We start from the raw sequence: 27,187 nt of genomic DNA, 5'->3' as shown, positions 1-27,187 counted from the left end.
TAATTTGCATACAGCCAGGTTCTGAAACTGGGATGGTGCAATGAGCTAAAAAACGGTGTTGGATCTAGCCCTGATCTCTTGACTGGGTGAGAGTATTCTGCTTAATTCAGAGACTCTGTCCCTCACCACCCCTTGTTGTAAATAATTTTGTCCACCCTAAGAGTGGAAGGGTATACTCAGACATGAGTCCCTTGCTCATTGCACCATCAGGATTCAAGCAAGCCGGGCCGAAGACGGCTGTAATGCCAGAAACCGGTCCCCGGAAGCTTGTTTCCTTCCCAGTGTAAGAATTGGCTTTTGTAGTTTGGTTTGCCCTGTTCCCATCATGCACTGGGACAGGAACAGACTAATTTGCATACAGCCAGGTTCTGAAACTGGGATGGTGCAATGAGCTAAAAAACGGTGTTGGATCTAGCCCTGATCTCTTGACTGGGTGAGAGTATTCTGCTTAATTCAGAGACTCTGTCCCTCACTACCCCTTGTTGTAAATAATTTTGTCCACCCTAAGCGTGGAAGGGTATACTCAGACATGAGTCCCTTGCTCATTGCACCATCAGGATTCAAGCAAGCCGGGCCGAAGACGGCTGTAATGCCAGAAACCGGTCCCCGGAAGCTTGTTTCCTTCCCAGTGTAAGAATTGGCTTTTGTAGTTTGGTTTGCCCTGTTCCCATCATGCACTGGGACAGGAACAGACTAATTTGCATACAGCCAGGTTCTGAAACTGGGATGGTGCAATGAGCTAAAAAACGGTGTTGGATCTAGCCCTGATCTCTTGACTGGGTGAGAGTATTCTGCTTAATTCAGAGACTCTGTCCCTCACCACCCCTTGTTGTAAATAATTTTGTCCACCCTAAGCGTGGAAGGGTATACTCAGACATGAGTCCCTTGCTCATTGCACCATCAGGATTCAAGCAAGCCGGGCCGAAGACGGCTGTAATGCCAGAAACCGGTCCCCGGAAGCTTGTTTCCTTCCCAGTGTAAGAATTGGCTTTTGTAGTTTGGTTTGCCCTGTTCCCATCATGCACTGGGACAGGAACAGACTAATTTGCATACAGCCAGGTTCTGAAACTGGGATGGTGCAATGAGCTAAAAAACGGTGTTGGATCTAGCCCTGATCTCTTGACTGGGTGAGAGTATTCTGCTTAATTCAGAGACTCTGTCCCTCACCACCCCTTGTTGTAAATAATTTTGTCCACCCTAAGCGTGGAAGGGTATACTCAGACATGAGTCCCTTGCTCATTGCACCATCAGGATTCAAGCAAGCCGGGCCGAAGACGGCTGTAATGCCAGAAACCGGTCCCCGGAAGCTTGTTTCCTTCCCAGTGTAAGAATTGGCTTTTGTAGTTTGGTTTGCCCTGTTCCCATCATGCACTGGGACAGGAACAGACTAATTTGCATACAGCCAGGTTCTGAAACTGGGATGGTGCAATGAGCTAAAAAACGGTGTTGGATCTAGCCCTGATCTCTTGACTGGGTGAGAGTATTCTGCTTAATTCAGAGACTCTGTCCCTCACCACCCCTTGTTGTAAATAATTTTGTCCACCCTAAGCGTGGAAGGGTATACTCAGACATGAGTCCCTTGCTCATTGCACCATCAGGATTCAAGCAAGCCGGGCCGAAGACGGCTGTAATGCCAGAAACCGGTCCCCGGAAGCTTGTTTCCTTCCCAGTGTAAGAACTGGCTTTTGTAGTTTGGTTTGCCCTGTTCCCATCATGCACTGGGACAGGAACAGACTAATTTGCATACAGCCAGGTTCTGAAACTGGGATGGTGCAATGAGCTAAAAAACGGTGTTGGATCTAGCCCTGATCTCTTGACTGGGTGAGAGTATTCTGCTTAATTCAGAGACTCTGTCCCTCACCACCCCTTGTTGTAAATAATTTTGTCCACCCTAAGCGTGGAAGGGTATACTCAGACATGAGTCCCTTGCTCATTGCACCATCAGGATTCAAGCAAGCCGGGCCAAAGACGGCTGTAATTCCAGAAACCGGTCCCCGGAAGCTTGTTTCCTTCCCAGTGTAAGAATTGGCTTTTGTAGTTTGGTTTGCCCTGTTCCCATCATGCACTGGGACAGGAACAGACTAATTTGCATACAGCCAGGTTCTGAAACTGGGATGGTGCAATGAGCTAAAAAACGGTGTTGGATCTAGCCCTGATCTCTTGACTGGGTGAGAGTATTCTGCTTAATTCAGAGACTCTGTCCCTCACCACCCCTTGTTGTAAATAATTTTGTCCACCCTAAGCGTGGAAGGGTATACTCAGACATGAGTCCCTTGCTCATTGCACCATCAGGATTCAAGCAAGCCGGGCCGAAGACGGCTGTAATGCCAGAAACCGGTCCCCGGAAGCTTGTTTCCTTCCCAGTGTAAGAATTGGCTTTTGTAGTTTGGTTTGCCCTGTTCCCATCATGCACTGGGACAGGAACAGACTAATTTGCATACAGCCAGGTTCTGAAACTGGGATGGTGCAATGAGCTAAAAAACGGTGTTGGATCTAGCCCTGATCTCTTGACTGGGTGAGAGTATTCTGCTTAATTCAGAGACTCTGTCACTCACCACCCCTTGTTGTAAATAATTTTGTCCACCCTAAGCGTGGAAGGGTATACTCAGACATGAGTCCCTTGCTCATTGCACCATCAGGATTCAAGCAAGCCGGGCCGAAGACGGCTGTAATGCCAGAAACCGGTCCCCGGAAGCTTGTTTCCTTCCCAGTGTAAGAATTGGCTTTTGTAGTTTGGTTTGCCCTGTTCCCATCATGCACTGGGACAGGAACAGACTAATTTGCATACAGCCAGGTTCTGAAACTGGGATGGTGCAATGAGCTAAAAAACGGTGTTGGATCTAGCCCTGATCTCTTGACTGGGTGAGAGTATTCTGCTTAATTCAGAGACTCTGTCCCTCACCACCCCTTGTTGTAAATAATTTTGTCCACCCTAAGCGTGGAAGGGTATACTCAGACATGAGTCCCTTGCTCATTGCACCATCAGGATTCAAGCAAGCCGGGCCGAAGACGGCTGTAATGCCAGAAACCGGTCCCCGGAAGCTTGTTTCCTTCCCAGTGTAAGAATTGGCTTTTGTAGTTTGGTTTGCCCTGTTCCCATCATGCACTGGGACAGGAACAGACTAATTTGCATACAGCCAGGTTCTGAAACTGGGATGGTGCAATGAGCTAAAAAACGGTGTTGGATCTAGCCCTGATCTCTTGACTGGGTGAGAGTATTCTGCTTAATTCAGAGACCCTGTCCCTCACCACCCCTTGTTGTAAATAATTTTGTCCACCCTAAGCATGGAAGGGTATACTCAGACATGAGTCCCTTGCTCATTGCACCATCAGGATTCAAGCAAGCCGGGCCGAAGACGGCTGTAATGCCAGAAACCGGTCCCCGGAAGCTTGTTTCCTTCCCAGTGTAAGAATTGGCTTTTGTAGTTTGGTTTGCCCTGTTCCCATCATGCACTGGGACAGGAACAGACTAATTTGCATACAGCCAGGTTCTGAAACTGGGATGGTGCAATGAGCTAAAAAACGGTGTTGGATCTAGCCCTGATCTCTTGACTGGGTGAGAGTATTCTGCTTAATTCAGAGACTCTGTCCCTCACCACCCCTTGTTGTAAATAATTTTGTCCACCCTAAGCGTGGAAGGGTATACTCAGACATGAGTCCCTTGCTCATTGCACCATCAGGATTCAAGCAAGCCGGGCCGAAGACGGCTGTAATGCCAGAAACCGGTCCCCGGAAGCTTGTTTCCTTCCCAGTGTAAGAATTGGCTTTTGTAGTTTGGTTTGCCCTGTTCCCATCATGCACTGGGACAGGAACAGACTAATTTGCATACAGCCAGGTTCTGAAACTGGGATGGTGCAATGAGCTAAAAAACGGTGTTGGATCTAGCCCTGATCTCTTGACTGGGTGAGAGTATTCTGCTTAATTCAGAGACTCTGTCCCTCACCACCCCTTGTTGTAAATAATTTTGTCCACCCTAAGCGTGGAAGGGTATACTCAGACATGAGTCCCTTGCTCATTGCACCATCAGGATTCAAGCAAGCCGGGCCGAAGACGGCTGTAATGCCAGAAACCGGTCCCCGGAAGCTTGTTTCCTTCCCAGTGTAAGAATTGGCTTTTGTAGTTTGGTTTGCCCTGTTCCCATCATGCACTGGGACAGGAACAGACTAATTTGCATACAGCCAGGTTCTGAAACTGGGATGGTGCAATGAGCTAAAAAACGGTGTTGGATCTAGCCCTGATCTCTTGACTGGGTGAGAGTATTCTGCTTAATTCAGAGACTCTGTCCCTCACCACCCCTTGTTGTAAATAATTTTGTCCACCCTAAGCGTGGAAGGGTATACTCAGACATGAGTCCCTTGCTCATTGCACCATCAGGATTCAAGCAAGCCGGGCCAAAGACGGCTGTAATGCCAGAAACCGGTCCCCGGAAGCTTGTTTCCTTCCCAGTGTAAGAATTGGCTTTTGTAGTTTGGTTTGCCCTGTTCCCATCATGCACTGGGACAGGAACAGACTAATTTGCATACAGCCAGGTTCTGAAACTGGGATGGTGGAATGAGCTAAAAAACGGTGTTGGATCTAGCCCTGATCTCTTGACTGGGTGAGAGTATTCTGCTTAATTCAGAGACTCTGTCCCTCACCACCCCTTGTTGTAAATAATTTTGTCCACCCTAAGCGTGGAAGGGTATACTCAGACATGAGTCCCTTGCTCATTGCACCATCAGGATTCAAGCAAGCCGGGCCGAAGACGGCTGTAATGCCAGAAACCGGTCCCCGGAAGCTTGTTTCCTTCCCAGTGTAAGAATTGGCTTTTGTAGTTTGGTTTGCCCTGTTCCCATCATGCACTGGGACAGGAACAGACTAATTTGCATACAGCCAGGTTCTGAAACTGGGATGGTGCAATGAGCTAAAAAACGGTGTTGGATCTAGCCCTGATCTCTTGACTGGGTGAGAGTATTCTGCTTAATTCAGAGACTCTGTCCCTCACCACCCCTTGTTGTAAATAATTTTGTCCACCCTAAGCGTGGAAGGGTATACTCAGACATGAGTCTCTTGCTCATTGCACCATCAGGATTCAAGCAAGCCGGGCCGAAGACGGCTGTAATGCCAGAAACCGGTCCCCGGAAGCTTGTTTCCTTCCCAGTGTAAGAATTGGCTTTTGTAGTTTGGTTTGCCCTGTTCCCATCATGCACTGGGACAGGAACAGACTAATTTGCATACAGCCAGGTTCTGAAACTGGGATGGTGCATTGAGCTAAAAAAACGGTGTTGGATCTAGCCCTGATCTCTTGACTGGGTGAGAGTATTCTGCTTAATTCAGAGACCCTGTCCCTCACCACCCCTTGTTGTAAATAATTTTGTCCACCCTAAGCGTGGAAGGGTATACTCAGACATGAGTCCCTTGCTCATTGCACCATCAGGATTCAAGCAAGCCGGGCCGAAGACGGCTGTAATGCCAGAAACCGGTCCCCGGAAGCTTGTTTCCTTCCCAGTGTAAGAATTGGCTTTTGTAGTTTGGTTTGCCCTGTTCCCATCATGCACTGGGACAGGAACAGACTAATTTGCATACAGCCAGGTTCTGAAACTGGGATGGTGCAATGAGCTAAAAAACGGTGTTGGATCTAGCCCTGATCTCTTGACTGGGTCAGAGTATTCTGCTTAATTCAGAGACTCTGTCCCTCACCACCCCTTGTTGTAAATAATTTTGTCCACCCTAAGCGTGGAAGGGTATACTCAGACATGAGTCCCTTGCTCATTGCACCATCAGGATTCAAGCAAGCCGGGCCGAAGACGGCTGTAATGCCAGAAACCGGTCCCCGGAAGCTTGTTTCCTTCCCAGTGTAAGAATTGGCTTTTGTAGTTTGGTTTGCCCTGTTCCCATCATGCACTGGGACAGGAACAGACTAATTTGCATACAGCCAGGTTCTGAAACTGGGATGGTGCAATGAGCTAAAAAACGGTGTTGGATCTAGCCCTGATCTCTTGACTGGGTGAGAGTATTCTGCTTAATTCAGAGACTTTGTCCCTCACCACCCCTTGTTGTAAATAATTTTGTCCACCCTAAGCGTGGAAGGGTATACTCAGACATGAGTCCCTTGCTCATTGCACCATCAGGATTCAAGCAAGCCGGGCCGAAGACGGCTGTAATGCCAGAAACCGGTCCCCGGAAGCTTGTTTCCTTCCCAGTGTAAGAATTGGCTTTTGTAGTTTGGTTTGCCCTGTTCCCATCATGCACTGGGACAGGAACAGACTAATTTGCATACAGCCAGGTTCTGAAACTGGGATGGTGCAATGAGCTAAAAAACGGTGTTGGATCTAGCCCTGATCTCTTGACTGGGTGAGAGTATTCTGCTTAATTCAGAGACTCTGTCCCTCACCACCCCTTGTTGTAAATAATTTTGTCCACCCTAAGCGTGGAAGGGTATACTCAGACATGAGTCCCTTGCTCATTGCACCATCAGGATTCAAGCAAGCCGGGCCGAAGACGGCTGTAATGCCAGAAACCGGTCCCCGGAAGCTTGTTTCCTTCCCAGTGTAAGAATTGGCTTTTGTAGTTTGGTTTGCCCTGTTCCCATCATGCACTGGGACAGGAACAGACTAATTTGCATACAGCCAGGTTCTGAAACTGGGATGGTGCAATGAGCTAAAAAACGGTGTTGGATCTAGCCCTGATCTCTTGACTGGGTGAGAGTATTCTGCTTAATTCAGAGACTTTGTCCCTCACCACCCCTTGTTGTAAATAATTTTGTCCACCCTAAGCGTGGAAGGGTATACTCAGACATGAGTCCCTTGCTCATTGCACCATCAGGATTCAAGCAAGCCGGGCCGAAGACGGCTGTAATGCCAGAAACCGGTCCCCGGAAGCTTGTTTCCTTCCCAGTGTAAGAATTGGCTTTTGTAGTTTGGTTTGCCCTGTTCCCATCATGCACTGGGACAGGAACAGACTAATTTGCATACAGCCAGGTTCTGAAACTGGGATGGTGCAATGAGCTAAAAAACGGTGTTGGATCTAGCCCTGATCTCTTGACTGGGTGAGAGTATTCTGCTTAATTCAGAGACTCTGTCCCTCACCACCCCTTGTTGTAAATAATTTTGTCCACCCTAAGCGTGGAAGGGTATACTCAGACATGAGTCCCTTGCTCATTGCACCATCAGGATTCAAGCAAGCCGGGCCGAAGACGGCTGTAATGCCAGAAACCGGTCCCCGGAAGCTTGTTTCCTTCCCAGTGTAAGAATTGGCTTTTGTAGTTTGGTTTGCCCTGTTCCCATCATGCACTGGGACAGGAACAGACTAATTTGCATACAGCCAGGTTCTGAAACTGGGATGGTGCAATGAGCTAAAAAACGGTGTTGGATCTAGCCCTGATCTCTTGACTGGGTGAGAGTATTCTGCTTAATTCAGAGACTCTGTCCCTCACCACCCCTTGTTGTAAATAATTTTGTCCACCCTAAGCGTGGAAGGGTATACTCAGACATGAGTCCCTTGCTCATTGCACCATCAGGATTCAAGCAAGCCGGGCCGAAGACGGCTGTAATGCCAGAAACCGGTCCCCGGAAGCTTGTTTCCTTCCCAGTGTAAGAATTGGCTTTTGTAGTTTGGTTTGCCCTGTTCCCATCATGCACTGGGACAGGAACAGACTAATTTGCATACAGCCAGGTTCTGAAACTGGGATGGTGCAATGAGCTAAAAAACGGTGTTGGATCTAGCCCTGATCTCTTGACTGGGTGAGAGTATTCTGCTTAATTCAGAGACTCTGTCCCTCACCACCCCTTGTTGTAAATAATTTTGTCCACCCTAAGCGTGGAAGGGTATACTCAGACATGAGTCCCTTGCTCATTGCACCATCAGGATTCAAGCAAGCCGGGCCGAAGACGGCTGTAATGCCAGAAACCGGTCCCCGGAAGCTTGTTTCCTTCCCAGTGTAAGAATTGGCTTTTGTAGTTTGGTTTGCCCTGTTCCCATCATGCACTGGGACAGGAACAGACTAATTTGCATACAGCCAGGTTCTGAAACTGGGATGGTGCAATGAGCTAAAAAACGGTGTTGGATCTAGCCCTGATCTCTTGACTGGGTGAGAGTATTCTGCTTAATTCAGAGACTCTGTCCCTCACCACCCCTTGTTGTAAATAATTTTGTCCACCCTAAGCGTGGAAGGGTATACTCAGACATGAGTCCCTTGCTCATTGCACCATCAGGATTCAAGCAAGCCGGGCCGAAGACGGCTGTAATGCCAGAAACCGGTCCCCGGAAGCTTGTTTCCTTCCCAGTGTAAGAATTGGCTTTTGTAGTTTGGTTTGCCCTGTTCCCATCATGCACTGGGACAGGAACAGACTAATTTGCATACAGCCAGGTTCTGAAACTGGGATGGTGCAATGAGCTAAAAAACGGTGTTGGATCTAGCCCTGATCTCTTGACTGGGTGAGAGTATTCTGCTTAATTCAGAGACTCTGTCCCTCACCACCCCTTGTTGTAAATAATTTTGTCCACCCTAAGCGTGGAAGGGTATACTCAGACATGAGTCCCTTGCTCATTGCACCATCAGGATTCAAGCAAGCCGGGCCGAAGACGGCTGTAATGCCAGAAACCGGTCCCCGGAAGCTTGTTTCCTTCCCAGTGTAAGAATTGGCTTTTGTAGTTTGGTTTGCCCTGTTCCCATCATGCACTGGGACAGGAACAGACTAATTTGCATACAGCCAGGTTCTGAAACTGGGATGGTGCAATGAGCTAAAAAACGGTGTTGGATCTAGCCCTGATCTCTTGACTGGGTGAGAGTATTCTGCTTAATTCAGAGACTCTGTCCCTCACCACCCCTTGTTGTAAATAATTTTGTCCACCCTAAGCGTGGAAGGGTATACCCAGACATGAGTCCCTTGCTCATTGCACCATCAGGATTCAAGCAAGCCGGGCCGAAGACGGCTGTAATGCCAGAAACCGGTCCCCGGAAGCTTGTTTCCTTCCCAGTGTAAGAATTGGCTTTTGTAGTTTGGTTTGCCCTGTTCCCATCATGCACTGGGACAGGAACAGACTAATTTGCATACAGCCAGGTTCTGAAACTGGGATGGTGCAATGAGCTAAAAAACGGTGTTGGATCTAGCCCTGATCTCTTGACTGGGTGAGAGTATTCTGCTTAATTCAGAGACTCTGTCCCTCACCACCCCTTGTTGTAAATAATTTTGTCCACCCTAAGCGTGGAAGGGTATACCCAGACATGAGTCCCTTGCTCATTGCACCATCAGGATTCAAGCAAGCCGGGCCGAAGACGGCTGTAATGCCAGAAACCGGTCCCCGGAAGCTTGTTTCCTTCCCAGTGTAAGAATTGGCTTTTGTAGTTTGGTTTGCCCTGTTGCCATCATGCACTGGGACAGGAACAGACTAATTTGCATACAGCCAGGTTCTGAAACTGGGATGGTGCAATGAGCTAAAAAACGGTGTTGGATCTAGCCCTGATCTCTTGACTGGGTGAGAGTATTCTGCTTAATTCAGAGACTCTGTCCCTCACCACCCCTTGTTGTAAATAATTTTGTCCACCCTAAGCGTGGAAGGGTATACTCAGACATGAGTCCCTTGCTCATTGCACCATCAGGATTCAATCAAGCCGGGCCGAAGACGGCTGTAATGCCAGAAACCGGTCCCCGGAAGCTTGTTTCCTTCCCAGTGTAAGAATTGGCTTTTGTAGTTTGGTTTGCCCTGTTCCCATCATGCACTGGGACAGGAACAGACTAATTTGCATACAGCCAGGTTCTGAAACTGGGATGGTGCAATGAGCTAAAAAACGGTGTTGGATCTAGCCCTGATCTCTTGACTGGGTGAGAGTATTCTGCTTAATTCAGAGACTCTGTCCCTCACCACCCCTTGTTGTAAATAATTTTGTCCACCCTAAGCGTGGAAGGGTATACTCAGACATGAGTCCCTTGCTCATTGCACCATCAGGATTCAAGCAAGCCGGGCCGAAGACGGCTGTAATGCCAGAAACCGGTCCCCGGAAGCTTGTTTCCTTCCCAGTGTAAGAATTGGCTTTTGTAGTTTGGTTTGCCCTGTTCCCATCATGCACTGGGACAGGAACAGACTAATTTGCATACAGCCAGGTTCTGAAACTGGGATGGTGCAATGAGCTAAAAAACGGTGTTGGATCTAGCCCTGATCTCTTGACTGGGTGAGAGTATTCTGCTTAATTCAGAGACTCTGTCCCTCACCACCCCTTGTTGTAAATAATTTTGTCCACCCTAAGCGTGGAATGGTATACTCAGACATGAGTCCCTTGCTCATTGCACCATCAGGATTCAAGCAAGCCGGGCCGAAGACGGCTGTAATGCCAGAAACCGGTCCCCGGAAGCTTGATTCCTTCCCAGTGTAAGAATTGGCATTTGTAGTTTGGTTTGCCCTGTTCCCATCATGCACTGGGACAGGAACAGACTAATTTGCATACAGCCAGGTTCTGAAACTGGGATGGTGCAATGAGCTAAAAAACGGTGTTGGATCTAGCCCTGATCTCTTGACTGGGTGAGAGTATTCTGCTTAATTCAGAGACTCTGTCCCTCACCACCCCTTGTTGTAAATAATTTTGTCCACCCTAAGCGTGGAAGGGTATACTCAGACATGAGTCCCTTGCTCATTGCACCATCAGGATTCAAGCAAGCCGGGCCGAAGACGGCTGTAATGCCAGAAACCGGTCCCCGGAAGCTTTTTTCCTTCCCAGTGTAAGAATTGGCTTTTGTTGTTTGGTTTGCCCTGTTCCCATCATGCACTGGGACAGGAACAGACTAATTTGCATACAGCCAGGTTCTGAAACTGGGATGGTGCAATGAGCTAAAAAACGGTGTTGGATCTACTCCTGATCTCTTGACTGGGTGAGAGTATTCTGCTTAATTCAGAGACTCTGTCCCTCACCACCCCTTGTTGTAAATAATTTTGTCCACCCTAAGCGTGGAAGGGTATACTCAGACATGAGTCCCTTGCTCATTGCACCATCAGGATTCAAGCAAGCCGGGCCGAAGACGGCTGTAATGCCAGAAACCGGTCCCCGGAAGCTTGTTTCCTTCCCAGTGTAAGAATTGGCTTTTGTAGTTTGGTTTGCCCTGTTCCCATCATGCACTGGGACAGGAACAGACTAATTTGCATACAGCCAGGTTCTGAAACTGGGATGGTGCAATGAGCTAAAAAATGGTGTTGGATCTAGCCCTGATCTCTTGACTGGGTGAGAGTATTCTGCTTAATTCAGAGACTCTGTCCCTCACCACCCCTTGTTGTAAATAATTTTGTCCACCCTAAGCGTGGAAGGGTATACTCAGACATGAGTCCCTTGCTCATTGCACCATCAGGATTCAAGCAAGCCGGGCCGAAGACGGCTGTAATGCCAGAAACCGGTCCCCGGAAGCTTGATTCCTTCCCAGTGTAAGAATTGGCATTTGTAGTTTGGTTTGCCCTGTTCCCATCATGCACTGGGACAGGAACAGACTAATTTGCATACAGCCAGGTTCTGAAACTGGGATGGTGCAATGAGCTAAAAAACGGTGTTGGATCTAGCCCTGATCTCTTGACTGGGTGAGAGTATTCTGCTTAATTCAGAGACTCTGTCCCTCACCACCCCTTGTTGTAAATAATTTTGTCCACCCTAAGCGTGGAAGGGTATACTCAGACATGAGTCCCTTGCTCATTGCACCATCAGGATTCAAGCAAGCCGGGCCGAAGACGGCTGTAATGCCAGAAACCGGTCCCCGGAAGCTTTTTTCCTTCCCAGTGTAAGAATTGGCTTTTGTAGTTTGGTTTGCCCTGTTCCCATCATGCACTGGGACAGGAACAGACTAATTTGCATACAGCCAGGTTCTGAAACTGGGATGGTGCAATGAGCTAAAAAACGGTGTTGGATCTACTCCTGATCTCTTGACTGGGTGAGAGTATTCTGCTTAATTCAGAGACTCTGTCCCTCACCACCCCTTGTTGTAAATAATTTTGTCCACCCTAAGCGTGGAAGGGTATACTCAGACATGAGTCCCTTGCTCATTGCACCATCAGGATTCAAGCAAGCCGGGCCGAAGACGGCTGTAATGCCAGAAACCGGTCCCCGGAAGCTTGTTTCCTTCCCAGTGTAAGAATTGGCTTTTGTAGTTTGGTTTGCCCTGTTCCCATCATGCACTGGGACAGGAACAGACTAATTTGCATACAGCCAGGTTCTGAAACTGGGATGGTGCAATGAGCTAAAAAACGGTGTTGGATCTAGCCCTGATCTCTTGACTGGGTGAGAGTATTCTGCTTAATTCAGAGACTCTGTCCCTCACCACCCCTTGTTGTAAATAACTCTGAATTACTAGGCGGGCTGCTGCCTGAGTATCAGAGACTACCTCATTGAAGCTCTTTTTATCTTCCTCCGGAAGCTTAGATGACAATTGCTTCACAGAGTCCATCAATGCATGAACATACCTCCCCAGCAGGCAAGTAGCATTGGTAGATTTAAGAGCCATGCTACCCAAGCAGAAAATCGTTTTCGCAGACTGGTCCAATTTTTTAGAGTCTTTATCTGCTGGCTCCTGAGGAAAAGAGCCTGCAGACCTGTTGGAACAAGCGGCCTGCACAACCAGACTTTCCGGAGAAGGATGCGAAGAGAGAAACTCTGGGTCACCAGGTGCAACCCTATAACGTCTTGCCACCGACCTGGACACCACAGGAGCAGACAAAGGTCTCTTCCAGACCTCCATTATTGTCTCAGTCAAAGCCTCAGTGAATGGGAGTGTAGGCTCTATAATAGATGAAGGCGAATGCAAAACCTCCGTGAGGATGTTAGGCTTGAACTCAACGGTAGGTAAAGTCAGATTGAGCAACTCCGCAGCCTTCCTAATGACGGCATGGTAGGGTGCCACGTCCTTAGATGGTGCATCAGAAGCTGATGGCAAACCCCACTCAGGAGAGAGTTCCAGGCCACTAGCACTATGCAGGTCCTCAAAACAGTCCCCTTGATCCAGAAGTTCTCCTTCCTCTACTTCAGGATCTTCATACTCCTTTTCCTCCAAGAGGCGCTGAGCCCTGCGCCTCGACCACTCCAAACGAATCGAAGTTGTCGGATCCGGTAACAAATCCGACGGAGCCGGAACCGGCGCCGAACGAGGAGCCGGGACAGCTGGAGGACGAGAATCTCGAAACGGCGTCGTACCTCGATCCAGTTCTCGAGGTCGCTCCGGAGTCGGCGAAGCCGTGTGCGGAGTCGAAGACCTCGGCGGCGCCGTACCGAGCCAAGATGTATAAGGCGTCGGCATAAACGGCATAAAAGGTGCCGGAGCGTAAGCTTGAGGGACACCCAAGTTAAAAGACAACGGACCCATGGGACCTGCCGGTGCACCAGTGGGGTACATTGCCCTCGCATAAACGGCAAACATGGCATTAAGGAAATGCGAGGGGTCCTGTCCAGGACCAGGAAAGGGAGGGTACGAACCCATCGGCTGCTCCGAAGGAGGTTTCTCCGGCATCATACTGGCCCTCTTGATTCTCAGGGTCTTCCACCGGAGTCGGTGACCGTGGAAACTCCCCATCTCCTTCATGTTCCGAAGAATGGCGCGACTCCGGATTCGGTTCTTGCTCCGGAATCGGGGAACCCTCACGAGATCGCATAGGTGAAGGTGACACGAAGTCCTTGTGATGTTTTCGAGACGTAGACTTCCTCTTCGAGTCCGAAGACTCTTTACCAGAGTAATGTCTTGAGCTGTGCTTCCTCCTCTTGTGCTTCTTCTTCGAGGAGCCCGAAGAATGACCTGAAGCTGACTTCGATCCGGACCTCGACCTCACTCTGGACCTCGACCTCCCTCTGGACCTCGACCTCGAAGCCGATCTCGACCTCGACTTCGATCGAAACTTTTGCTTCGACCTCGAACATCTAGATGTTGACCTCGAAGACCTTCCAGCCTCTTTTCCTTTTACCTTGGCCAGCAGAAGTTTCGCTTCACGCTCTCGTAGAGCCTTTGGGTTCATCTTGGAGCAGGAACGGCAGCTCTTAACATCATGGTCCGAACCAAGACACCACAAACAATCGTCGTGTGGATTGGTAATAGACATCATCCGGGCACACGATCCGCACTGCTTGAACCCCGTCTTCCTCGACGACATCCTCGACGAAGAACAGACAATCGACAGAGAAACAGTAACACAAGATAGCAACAAGTTACTATCTGAATCACAGAAGATCCCAGAAACCGTTAGCGTCCACGACACGGAAAAAAGGGAACTGACGTCATCACGCCGACGTGGGTCTAATAAGGAGTCGGTGACGTCAGATGGAGTCGCGCGCGATGCCGTGTTCCTATGACGTCGTCCACGCCGGCGTGCTACAAAGAATTTTCCGAACGTTGCTGACGCAAGGGGGATATTCACAAGGTGAGGAATCCACAAGGCAGATGTATCTATCAGAATAGTTCTATATTTGAAATAAAAGGAGTGAACCTTAATGATATACTTTGGATTATTATATGCGCCAGACAAATATTATTAATCTTGAGAATGCACTGGTCAATTTTACGTATTCAGTACTTGCACATCATACTCAACCTAGGTGAATTTGTGCAGCACACATTCTCTTTAAACTTGGTCCATTGACTGATTTAACATGCATAATGAACAAAGCAAAATAGATATTTGCTATATGGTGCGGCCATCCATGGCAATACCTACTTGTAATAAATCTAGAAAAAATATTGAACTGGTATTAGCAATTTATCAATCCGATATGAATCGATTTCTTGCAATCATTAGAAAGAAATGTGGCAATGCGTGTGTACTCTGCATGTACCTGAGGGTGCAATTTGGGTCTCCATGCTGATGAGCCTCCAGTATGCCTCCTTTGATCTATAAGAGCCCTTCTTTTACTTTCGTTGGTGTCGAGAATTTGTTTTCTTCTAGAAAGTACAACCGGCGCTTAAAACAGAAAAAGTACAAATGTTATAGGGGCTATGCAATAAATAGGGTACATCATTAAATACGAAAGGCATACAACTGCAAGTAACAAAAGCATTCTAATAGTAACAATTTGACTATCATATCTTCTGTTTTAAAGGCTGTTAATGTCATGAAATAGCGACTAGTTCATAAAAACATCAGCTCAAAAAGTGTGAGGTTCAAGAAGGCATGAGTTATTTCAGGGACTTAACTAATACATTTTCTGGGTTTCCGGCTACGTGCCTTTAGGCTCAAATCCAAATGCACCTTCTATGGGATATGTTATGATTAAGGCTCCCTGTTTTATGGTATTTATTTTTTTAACATTCCCGTCTGTATTTATCCATATTTATTTTTGGGCCATTTTATCTGTATTTATCCATATTTATTTTGTGTTTTGTGTTTAAATGAAGTTGTAAAACTATACATTTCCATATTTATTTAAGTGATAGACGCACACTCATAATTTGACGTCTGTCGTGATTTAGCTATTTAAGCAGCTAAATGTTATGTAACAATACATCCACTGGTAAATACTAGCATCATACCGCAATTGTATATTGACACATGCCGTTATTCAAAGAAATTTCATCTGTTTTTGTAATTTTCCAGGCTGTCCATCTGCCCAGCTACCGGGCTATAGCCTATAATTCATGAAAGGCAGCACAAAGAGTCACTTAAATGCAACACAATTTTCTGTATTTATCCACTTAAAAAAATAAATGCAGACAGAAAACACATTGTTTTTTGTCTGTATTTATCTGTAAAAATCAATAAAAACGGAAAACAGGGAGCCTTAGTTATGATGTTGTTTGTGACATCATGTGAGAGTTCATGAGCAGTGCAATGGTGGGCGGGTGGCATATACCGCTGTGTAGCTCACCATAAATTATAAATTTCAGTGTTTTTAAATGTTAACTCAAAGTTTTAGTGCCATTTTTATGTTTTATAACATCGCCTAGTTATGGATTATAATAGAGAACCATGATTTTCCTCAAGGAAACATTTGGCAGTAATTTGACTGTACTCTTTTCCTCCTAACTCACTGACCAGACGTGAGTCCCTTGCTCACTTGGCCACTGGATTTAAGATAGCCTGGCTGATGAGGATTATGAATCTGAAACAGGTCCCAGGATGCTTGTTTCCGGTCCATGGAAGACATGGCTTGGCAGTTCGGGCTGGACTGTTCCCATGAGGCACAGGGTCAGACTGATTTGCATATAGCCATGTCTGAAATGGAGTGGCTGAGTGGGCTAAAGAATGGTGATGGATTAAACCCAGATCAGTTGACTGGGGGTGAGTGTTTGATTTGCTCAAACGCTCCGTCCATCATCCCCTTTTGTATCGCTTTGTTCGCCCTAAGTGTGGCAGGGTATGCTCAGACGTGAGTCCCTAGCTCACTTGGCCACTGGATTTAAGATAGCCTGGCTGATTAGGATTATGAATCCGAAACTGGTCCCAGGATGCTTGTTTCCGGTCCATGGAAGACATGGCTTGGCAGTTCGGGCTGGACTGTTCCCATGAGGCACAGGGTCAGACAGATTTGCATATAGCCATGTCTGAAATGGGGTGGCTGAGTGGGCTAAAGAATGGTGATGGATTAAACCCAGATCAGTTGACTGGGGGTGAGTGTTTGATTTGCTCAAACGCTCCGTCCATCATCCCCTTTTGTATCGCTTTATAGCCTATTATTCATGAAAGGCAGCACAAAGAGTCACTTAAATGCAACACAATTTTCTGTATTTATCCACTTTGAAAAATAAATGCAGACAGAAAACACATTGTTTTTTGTCTGTATTTATCTGTAAAAATCGATAAAAACGAAAAACAGGGAGCCTTAGTTATGATGTTGTTTGTGACATCATGTGAGAGTTCATGAGCAGTGCAACGGTGGGCGGGTGGCATATACCGCTGTGTAGCTCACCATAAATTATAAATTTCAGTGGTTTTAAATGTTAACTCAAAGTTTTAGTGCCATTTTTATATTTTATAACATTGCCTAGTTATGGATTATAATAGAGAACCATGATTTTCCTCAAGGAAACATTTGGCAGTAATTTGACTGTACTCTTTTCCTCCTAACTCACTGACCAAGGTGATTATCTATACTCAGTGGGCTGTGGGGAAAGGGCATTACCACAGACCATCAGCTGTACTCCGCTCCCTTATCCTCTTAGCCACAGGGTCCAGCTAAATGTCATGCCCAGTTGGATCTCAAAGCAAACTGTGGTATTAGGCCATGTGTCCCCTCGGCCCATAGTCTTTATGGATAGGGCAAGAACTGTGCATCTGTACCCATGCCCAAGAACTTACTGGGTAGGGTCTTCAGCCACATCCAGTTGGCCCTGGCAGCAGGGTTTAGCGTTTGACTTTGCCCGGTGCCCAGTCCTCCTAGTCCAGAATCCACTAGGCATGGCCTTTGGCCATGTTGGTGGGCTGTGAAAGCAGGTCATATCCAATCACCCCAAACGAGATACTGTTGAGTATGAGCTTCAGCTGTACTTAACTGACCTTGGGTGAATCTCAAGCCGTTTAACCATGCCCTGTGCTCTGCTCACCAACCCCAAGCTGACTTGGAATGGTATTTAGCTTGTGTACTACATTGGAAATGGAATGTCAAAAGGAAATGGCTAAAAGCTGTGTTCTCCATTGGACACTCTGCAGTTAGTGAACTCCTTAAACAGAATCGCGGAGAAAGCTTGAGATATTTGGCTATGAGGGCCATCGTGAGTGCTACATGGCTCAGGGGTTTGTGAGTTCTGCTCCATAAAATAATATGGGGGAGACCTGTGGGGTAATGGGAGTACATTACTAGCCCAAGGTGCGCAAAGACATGACAGATATTGGTAAAACAAACACCTTTTTTGCAAAACTCCTTGCCCCCTAAAATTGTGATACACAAAAGACCCGGTTTGCAAACCGGCAAGTTATTCTAAGGTGGTGGGGTTCAAGAAAGGGTTTGTGATTGTTGCTTTGGTCCATGAACTGGTTTATGGAGATTAATAAAAATGTACATTTGGGGCCAGATGTATGACCCTTTTTAGCAGTCACAAATGGGAAATTGGCCCATTTGCCACAGCTAAAAGGGTGTGTGGTATGTACAAACCCTATTTTGAGAGTCAGTAACCTATTACAGACTCGCAAAGTAGGGTTTGTGAGTCACTACTGAGGGCATGCTAAGGGCGTCCCTTCCTAATAGCGAGTCGTGCTGTTATGTACGAATTTTTGCGACGGCAAATGCAGTCGCAAAACAATCGCAGTTACAGTGTTTTTCACAGCAGGATCTGAAACTTTTAAGACTGGGCATAGCATATTGCCTTTGGTCACACCAGGCACTTTGAGCCAAGTGATTGTGACAGAAGGCTAAGCCTTGTGCGTTAGGTAGATGTGGAAAGGGTACAGTTCATAGTCTTAGGCTACACCCTGCGCCCAGAGTCACTGGGTAATCACAGAAGGCCAACCAGCTTAGGTCAGGGTATGCCTACACCATCTGCCCAGTGGGGGGCAGGCACCAATGTATATGAAATACAAAAGCAAGACGTTTGCTGAAAGTACTTTGTTGAAGGGGAAGAATTTGTTTGCTCACATTGTGTTCATTATAAAAGCAACATATAAGTTAGCCTTAACAATTTCATTTTAAGAGAAGTTATTATACAAAACCAGAAAAAAATCCAGTTGTGCACACAATCAGGACTTTCCCAGAGTAGTAGTCGTGACATGACATTTCACATGATATCACAGATGACATCTACAATGAAATCATCAGCTCCGTGACTGGTTTCATCACTTATAAAAACACTATTGGAATAATGAATAACATCAGTGAAAGTGCATAAAATTGTTCTTATCCACATCATTTTGCTAAAAGGTAAACACAGGCCTTGCTTCTAAATGCACTAAAGACAAGGACGTGTATGTTGAAAGCAGTACTGCAGTCATCTACGAGCAAATAATGGCTAAGAGGATAATTATTGCTAGAATCCTTCAGTACAACTGCATTTAAAGATCAGACCTTCCACCTACAGTGCTAGTGTGAGGCAGGAGGGGTGGATAGCAGGAGCTGCCCGGGCAGGTAAGAGCGTTGGGGCGGTGGAGCTGGGTTGGGGGGGGATTCGACATAATTCATTTTCCCTCATCGTCGTCTGTTGAAATCCCCCCCACCCTGCCCTGCCACCCCACCACACTTACCTGTGCAGGCGGTTCCTGTTCTGGTTAGTGAAGCAAGACTCTGCCCTCTGAGCATGGTTTTAGTGGACACCTAGTGGGCCGTTAAGGTAAGGGTCCCGAGCTCAGTGCATGGCTGAAGGTCATGTCTCCCATTCAGAGCTTTCTGGGCACACCAAAAGGCAAATCCTAGCTCTGTGTGAAGGCAGAGGTAGGGGTGCAGGGCCTTTGTGGAGGATATTGAGCATTTTCAGTGCTGTTATCAATTAAATCAATTGATTTGTGATATCATCAATAACAGATGGTTATGTATCGGGATGGCTTTTGTGTTTAAATGGTCCGCTTCGGAACTCTCTCTCCTCTACTATAACTCAAAGCAACTAATATAGCCTTATAACACACTGCCGAGGGCTATACCGACTGTTAAAGACCCGAAGCCAAGTTACAGGCCCGAGCTGCAGGGGAGTGCCTATAACGAGGGAGAGGGTCTTAAACAACTTGTACAGCTAGAAGAAGAGGGGGTATAACACTATAAGAACATTCCGTTTAATGAAAGTAGAATATTGAAAATGAAAAAGAGCGAAAGGCAAAAACAAACCGTGAACTGTTGGAGCAGAAGGTTTATATCAACCATTACGAGCCCTGAGCCACTTAGTTTTATTCAATGGAGGTCCCAATGTTCTAATAATCATTAAGGATTTTACAGTGTTCCCTAAATGACCCTTTAACCTGCCTAGGCTGCTTTGCTTATATCCACAGTGACAGTGTCGTAAAAACACATTGGTGGTGTTGATTCATATTTAATAAAAGACTATTAATGTTATTATTATTATTATTATTATTATTATTATGCGTTCTTATATAGCGCTCGATTACCCGTAGGCATCTCGGCGCTTGCCTTGGGAACCCGTCCTGGCTTTCCCAAGGTAAAAGCCAGGCATCCCGCCGTGGGGGGGCCATAGTGGAGATTAAGCAGGCTAATGCCCAGAGCTGCAGAGTGTGAACCCGTGATTCGAGTAGGCACCGAAACGAGAATTATCGAGTCCGTGGATATTTGGGCTCATGACCCTGCCGCGTCGGGAATTGAACACTGGTCCCGGGTCTGACCTCTGCTTCAGGGTCTGCCTCCTCTAACCAGTGAGCCACACTTCTCCACTGTTAACAGGTAGGTAAGGCAGATTTGAAGAGAGTACATAGTTAGGGGATAATGTTGGAAGGAAATAATGTGTCATTATGATGAGCTTGTTTTCTTAAATCAGATCTGAGGGAGGTAAGTTGGGGCAGCTCAGGAGTGGTGCTGGCGGTTGTCAACTTTGGTAAGTGTTTTTGAGAAGTGAGATTTAAGAATTACATATACTGTACAACCCTGTTAAGACAGTAAGAGTACAGCCTATTTAGGGCAGGGATCCTTTCTCTCTGGTAGGCAAATCATTCCCTAAAACCGTCCTGTTAATGTTACAGGCAAAGCACCCAAGCACCGTGTGCATGCCATCATTTATAGGAATAACAACGCTTGTCATTTCAAACAAACACTTTTGAGACTCCCACTAAAAGAGAAAAGAAAAAATATAATTTACATAAAAATTAAAATACACAGTGAATATGATAAGAGCATAACAGTGTAGTATTGAGAAGTCAAGAAGGAAATATTAGCGACTGGACGAGTGAACATCAAAAATTAGAGAAACGCTATTGTTTGTACAAAGATTAAAAAAACGAGTGCATTTACTAAAATATACATATCATTATTTATCTGGGATCGGAGCTCGGAGGTTATTGCACACAAGTGTTTCTCTTAAGGTTAACCATCATTTTTAGTCTAGACCACAGGAAACTGCAGATGTCTGTTGGCCAAACCTTTATTTTAACAATACACAACATATACCTAGAGTGGGCTTTGGGTCAGCTGCTTGCTCATCACTGCATGGGCGTGTTGTCTCGGTTGCCTGCTCCTCATTTGCTGGCGCTCACGATTGTTTGTCCCACCCAAGAGCATTTTGGTGTGACAGTATTGTCACTGAACGAGCTGTATCCTTCCACTGCATACTTTGGGGAGAGGGCGGGTTAAGGACTACTTTTTTTAATTGTAGATTCAGTACTCCATTGGAGTATATCTGTTTCTAGCTCTCTTCCCCTGCATACTTCAAACCCCACACACTGCACTGCTCCCTGTTCTGCTCATTAGCCCGCTCCCAGTGTTCCATCTCTTTATACTTTCAACATATGTATATATTTTTTTCAACCCCCACAAACTGCAGTACTCCCTGTTCTGCTCAGTAGCCCGTTCACAATTTTCAATTTCTTTATAGTTTTAATATATGTATTTTTTTTTAAATGAAAGCAGAGCAACAGCAAAGTACTGCTGGGCCGCTTATTTCCCTTTTTTAGCTTCACATGCACATGTTTTCACCTTATTTTTATACTTTAATGTACCATTCTAACATGATCATCCACTATGTTAAAACTATAAGTTAGAAATGGTTGTCTGTGTCATGATGAACGTGTACATGCACTTATCTTAATGCATGCTTGACTACACCTCACAATGTATGTATGCACATCAACGGCCATCTTGGAATGGGGTTTTTAAAAATGAAAACCTATTACAAGCTTACCAGCCTGGTATGCATGTGTCCTGATGTATGTGCATGTATGTGATTGGGGAAAAAACATAGGGAAAGCTAATAGCTCTGTGTTTTAGAGCCGAGATGTATTGGCTAATTCTTCTTCTTTATGGAGAGATTTTGTTATTTGCAGAAACTATTTTACAGCTTCTAACCAGCAAACAATTTCGTAAGGAGCACAATACACCAAATTTCAATTCTTCTTTCCACAAGAAGCTTACCACTAGAGGGAGTATTGAAAAAGCCATTCATCCTGAAAACAGATTTAGGACTGTTGATTAAACTTCCACCATCTATAGTAAGATGAGATAAATTAGGGCGAGATGATTGCAAAATGTATGGATTCATGACATTCTGATCATAGGGTCGTACATCACCTAAACAAAAGAACAAAAGGAACACAAGGAAAAATAAATAAAGAACAAAACTGCTTACTTTTACCAAATACATGATCTGTAATCAAGGAAACATGGCGAAAGCTACAATAATGGGGTCTTGGTGATAAATAGGTGGCCATGCAGCTGTTGGGGTTCAACTATTTGCATTAAAACGAGTTAACTGTGCACGTGCTGTCACAACAAAATGCAAACATCACATAATGAGTACTCTTAAAAAAGTGCAAAACTTAATGACACTTGTGGGAGTTTCTAGTACCACCACATTAATCATTTGCACAGGACAGGAGCCATAGCCAGAAAGCTCTTCTGCAGCTTACTGAAAATCGATACATTCCTGGCTGCCTGCTTCCCATACTCTTACTGTATGGAATCATAAATAACTAACCAGTAATATATCCTGCTTTTGAGCTGGTGCTGGCAACTGATAGAAACACACGATTTGCACTTTTCATTTTACTTTTCTACACCTTCATGCCTTGACACCCTTTGCTGTATCTCCTGGACAGGGTAGAAGATGTGTATATGAAGTGCTTAATTTGTATATAACAAAGTGCCAGGTCCCATTATAATTCTTGGGAGTCCATTGCAGCTGGCGTCCCAGCTCCTGCCACAGCTGACAAATGTGAGTGACAGCAGTAACTATCTGCTAGTTAAAAAAACATAAACTAAACTGCCAATGAGGAATTATGCATAAAAAGGCATATAGCGTTAACATGTGGTGGATAAATAAGTGCTGGTGTTTACAGAAAGGTGCTGGTGTCAAGCACTGTCAAACACCGGTACAAATTAAGTACTGAGTATATGTCTATTTTCAGTTGAACTTAAAATGCCATTGGAATGTTAAGAACTAAGCCACAAGGATGGGGCAACAATGTGATAAAGAATTTCACAACACACTGTTTGTCAATAAGCTTACTTACGTGAAGAGACAAGTGGGCTAAGTATAATTCATAAGTCAAAGAGTCCATATTTTGGAAAAGTTTTGAATCCTGTTGACAGGCAAACATGGTCACAAAGACACATCTGTCCAACCATTGATGGAAACAAGCGCTATTGTTAGCAAGTAATCTGGTTTATAATTAGGGCTCCCGGTTTTATGGTATTTATTTTTTTAACATTTCCGTCTGTATTTATCCATATTCATTTTTTGGTCCTCTTATTGGTATTTATCCATATTTATTTTGTGTTTTTAGGATAAATGGAGTCGTAAAATGGTATATTTCCACATTTATTTAACTCTTAGATGTGCACTCATACGTGGAAGCCTGTCGCGTTTTAGCTAATGAAACAACTACACATAACCACATATAACATAAAATTGCACCAATAGGTGCAGAGTAGGTTTATAATACAAATATATGTTAACTTATGCCTGTATTTAAGGAAATCTGATCCTGTTTTGTAACTCCCTATCTGTCTTACTGATCAGTTTTTGCCTGAAATTCATGAAAGACAGCAAGGAGAGTCTTTCACGAAAAGCAACATTTACAGTATTTTCCCGCTTTTAAAAATAAATACAGACAGGAAACACATTGTTTTCTGTCTGTATTTATCTGTAAAAATCAGTAAAAACGGAAAACTGGGAGCCTTATTTATAATTGATGGGTGATGGGGGCTTGGCTAGCACCCACGGAAAATGGCGGCGATCCCTTGACTCTCACGGGTCGAAGGCTGGTGTGAGAGCTCAAACAACCTACTAATGACATTATAGGTACTTCGTTTTGGTAGCACAGGATCTGCTTGTGTTGGTGCGCGCCCCGAAGTGTGTGTTTTCTCGTTCGGCTGCGCGCAAAGCTCTATCTTCACCTCGCTCGTTATTAAGCGGCTCCGTCAATGCGACGCCCGCCATCTTGGGAATCAACGGAATTCTCCTCATCAAACGGCTGTCACGAATGACACTGCATCTGTCTACCAAGGTTATAATATGCTTTTAGGTGAAAAGCGGTTTATTGCAGGCTTATTAACCCCTGTTCTTCTCCTTGTTATGCTCTGCTCCTGCTTCTTCATTATTCGTTATTCTGAATTCCGCATGCAGCCTCCTGTCAGCATTATCTTCCGGGCATGCCTCACATAGGCAAAATAACCCCTTACATGTCATATATTAAGCACTAACAGCATTTTCTGAGCTTACCTGTGCCTCTACAAATTTTTTTCTGAGGAAATAATTTTTCTTGTGCCTTTCAAAGATTGTGCTCAGCTCAAAAGTAACTTCTTTTTTCACTCCTCCTTATGACATATCTGTTTTCTGTGTCGATGGCTGCTTCTCTTTAACATCATGTGTTCGTTCACAACACTTCGACACGCTATCCCAGCTTCTTCATGCTTAAATCAGCTACAAAGTATTTTTGCACCAACATTTTCACTTTGGCTCTGTTTGTCTGGGTGTATATTCAAAGTAATTTCTTCTATCATTTGCTGCCCTCAAGTTTTCCACTAGTTCAAGTTCTCATCTAAAGTGTTTGCTAATGAAAGACTCAACAAACTTATCGCCTAAAGGTGCTTCCTCATCAGTTATCGGTATGCCTTCTGCTGCGAACAAGACACCCAGCAAAAGATTGAAGTAAAACCCCCCTTCTCCTCCTAAACAACCATCATCGGTATCCATGGACCTTCTGTTGGAAGAAATAAGGGCTTGTCTCCCTTTTTTTGAGGAAACAAACTCTAAAATACAAGCTCTAACAGACAGCTGTTCACAAGTGGAGAAAAGGCTTACTATTGCAGAACAGAATATTCAATCTTTGGGATCTTCCAAATCTACAGTAGAAGCTCTACATTCTCATGTGTCATTGCTTCAGAAACAGGTCAAAAACCTCAAAAATAGAAACAGGCGAAATAATCTTCGCATTTATGGTCTGCCAGAGGGCTCCGAAGGATCAGACCCCATCACCTTCTTCAAATCTTTCCTTCAAAAACTTGTTAACTTATCAGAAGATACTCCTCTCAACATTCCACAAACTGGGCACTCCATCTGCTACTTCTTCCTCCAATATGAGAAAACCAAGAGGAGTTATCTTGTACTTTTTAGAATACGCAGATTTGTTCAGGGTCCTGGCGGCTGCTAGATCCATCAAAAGCATTTCATGGTCAGGCAACACATTATTTATTGCACAGGACTATGCAAAGTCTACTGCTGACAGGCGTAAAGAATTCCTCGCCTTTGTTCTATTGGTGCCCGTTTTGGCCTTCTCAACCCTTGTCTTTTTAAAGTGACCTTCAATAACAACACCACTACTTCAGAAGACCCTATGAGGTTGAAAAGCTTTCTCAACTCTTGTGATGCAGAGACTATGGACACTTCTTCTTTGCGCATTAAGTAGTTTGCTCTGTTGCTTTTCAAGTTTAAAATGTGTGCACTAACTTAATAAGTCCCTCATGTTTAGCTATTGCTGATATTATTGTTCATATTAAGATTTGTTGTTCGACGTTAACCTCTTTTTCTCTCCTTACAGGTTTTGCCTTTTTGTCATGTGATCCATTTTTTGTACCTGTTGTTTGTTCTGCAACCTTCCAATCTTCCCTCATGGAGTCTGATCTGCCATCCTTCCATGTGGCCTCATCCTCCCCCACCTTTCATTTGTCTAGGAGTTTTTGTAGGTATGTTATTCCTCCCCCTTTTCTTTGTAGATGCACATAGTTTTATTTCTTCATTCTTCGTCTTTCTCTACTCCCTATAATTGCAATACCCTTCTTTACCTTTGAGATCTCTTTCTTTTTTCCTTCTCCCTTCTTCCTATTCTAATGAGTTTTATTGTTTCTACTTGTTCATTGGTATCATATATTTTCCTTAACTTTGCTTGCATTATGGCTGTTTTATTATATATATTTTATTGATATTTTATAAATCTTTTAAAAGTTAATACATGGAATGTTATAGGCTTGAATTCCCCTATTAAGAGGCAGCGAGTATTATCATACTTATCCGTAATTGATGCTCATATAGTTTTATTGCAAGAAACACATCTCACAGATACTGAATCCTTAAAGTTTAAGACAACATGGGTTGGTAATATGTTCTTCTCACTGGGTGACGGGAAACGAAATCGTGTTATAACTTTGTGTCATAAATCATTGCATGTTCAACTCCTTTCACAGGATACAGACGTTGCTATTGTCGCTGAGACACTTGTTGGAGATGTACGTCATTGTTTTACCATTGACCTCTGTGTTAGTCCCCGGGCATCAGGACCTCGCACATAATTAATCATGCTAACCCCTTCCTCGCTTAATGCTACATTGTTGATGTTTACTCCAGTACTGCTGCCCGTGAAGGTCTGCTTATGGTTTGTTTACATTCACAAGAAGGATCCTCCTCCTTTCGACATTTCAGCGCCTGCAGTGAGGCAAGTGCTCAAGTGCTTTTTATTGCCAAGATGTCACCTGTATTCATTTAGGGGCACTTCCTGTGCTTATTGTATGTCTACGGGTGTTGGGTGTGTTGTTTCAGTTTATATAACGCATCCACAGGCCTCCCATAATTGTAGGCAGAGCATTGACCTTTTGTAGGGTGGTTTGGCACCTGCAGTTTTAGTTTGGTGATAAGTGTTTGAGCTCAGAGTCCTACATTTCAATAATTATCAGCCCCCACTCTTGGTGTAATGCTGAAATGCGGAGTTGCATTATTTCTGATTTTCTGTTGAGTATTCCAGAATTTCTAATTGTATATGAGACTTCACGTGTCGCACCCAAACAGGACACACACTTTTGTATGTTTTAGTAGGTATGGTTTTACATCACAAGACGTTAAAAGAGTCTCATTTAAACCGCAGCATTCGCCACGAGGGACCCCTTACCGTTAAAGAACAGACCGCAAAATCAGGGTAGAGACACTGAATACAAGTGGGGGTGCTATTTTACATATTCCATTCGCAATGACGTACCAAGCAGGGACGTCACAGGAAGTGGCATCTGAGGACGTGCTATCACACCCCAAAAATCCATCATGAAAAAAGAAAGCAACTTATGTTACAATCAAAACTGAACTACAGTCTTTGTTATGTGGACAAAAGTAAATGTATGTATACAATGTGTGTATTCATATCTACATAAAAGTACATGTACTGCTACTTGATGTATGTGAACATAAAGGCA

At 45.0% G+C, this 27,187-nt stretch overlaps 1 protein-coding gene across 2 annotated transcripts in view; it reads right to left on the bottom strand.

Moving 5' to 3' along the window:
• Positions 1–27,187, bottom strand: part of CEP126 (centrosomal protein 126) — a 430,075-nt gene that overhangs the window by 144,635 nt on the left and 258,253 nt on the right. The window contains exons 7-8 of one of the 2 annotated variants that reach the window (XM_078656997.1): positions 21,923–22,078; positions 14,768–14,892 (exon numbers count right to left, since the gene is read on the bottom strand). In XM_078656997.1, the coding sequence (XP_078513123.1) occupies positions 14,768–14,892; positions 21,923–22,078 (281 nt within the window). The remainder of the gene's footprint in view (positions 1–14,767; positions 14,893–21,922; positions 22,079–27,187) is intronic. The other variant, XM_078656998.1, reaches the window with a different exon arrangement.

This window comes from Lissotriton helveticus, chromosome 8, assembly GCF_964261635.1.
Source record: "Lissotriton helveticus chromosome 8, aLisHel1.1, whole genome shotgun sequence".
NCBI classification, from domain to species: domain Eukaryota; kingdom Metazoa; phylum Chordata; class Amphibia; order Caudata; family Salamandridae; genus Lissotriton; species Lissotriton helveticus.
Note: the sequence above shows the minus strand (reverse complement) of the source record. Positions and strands in the feature narration are given on the sequence as shown.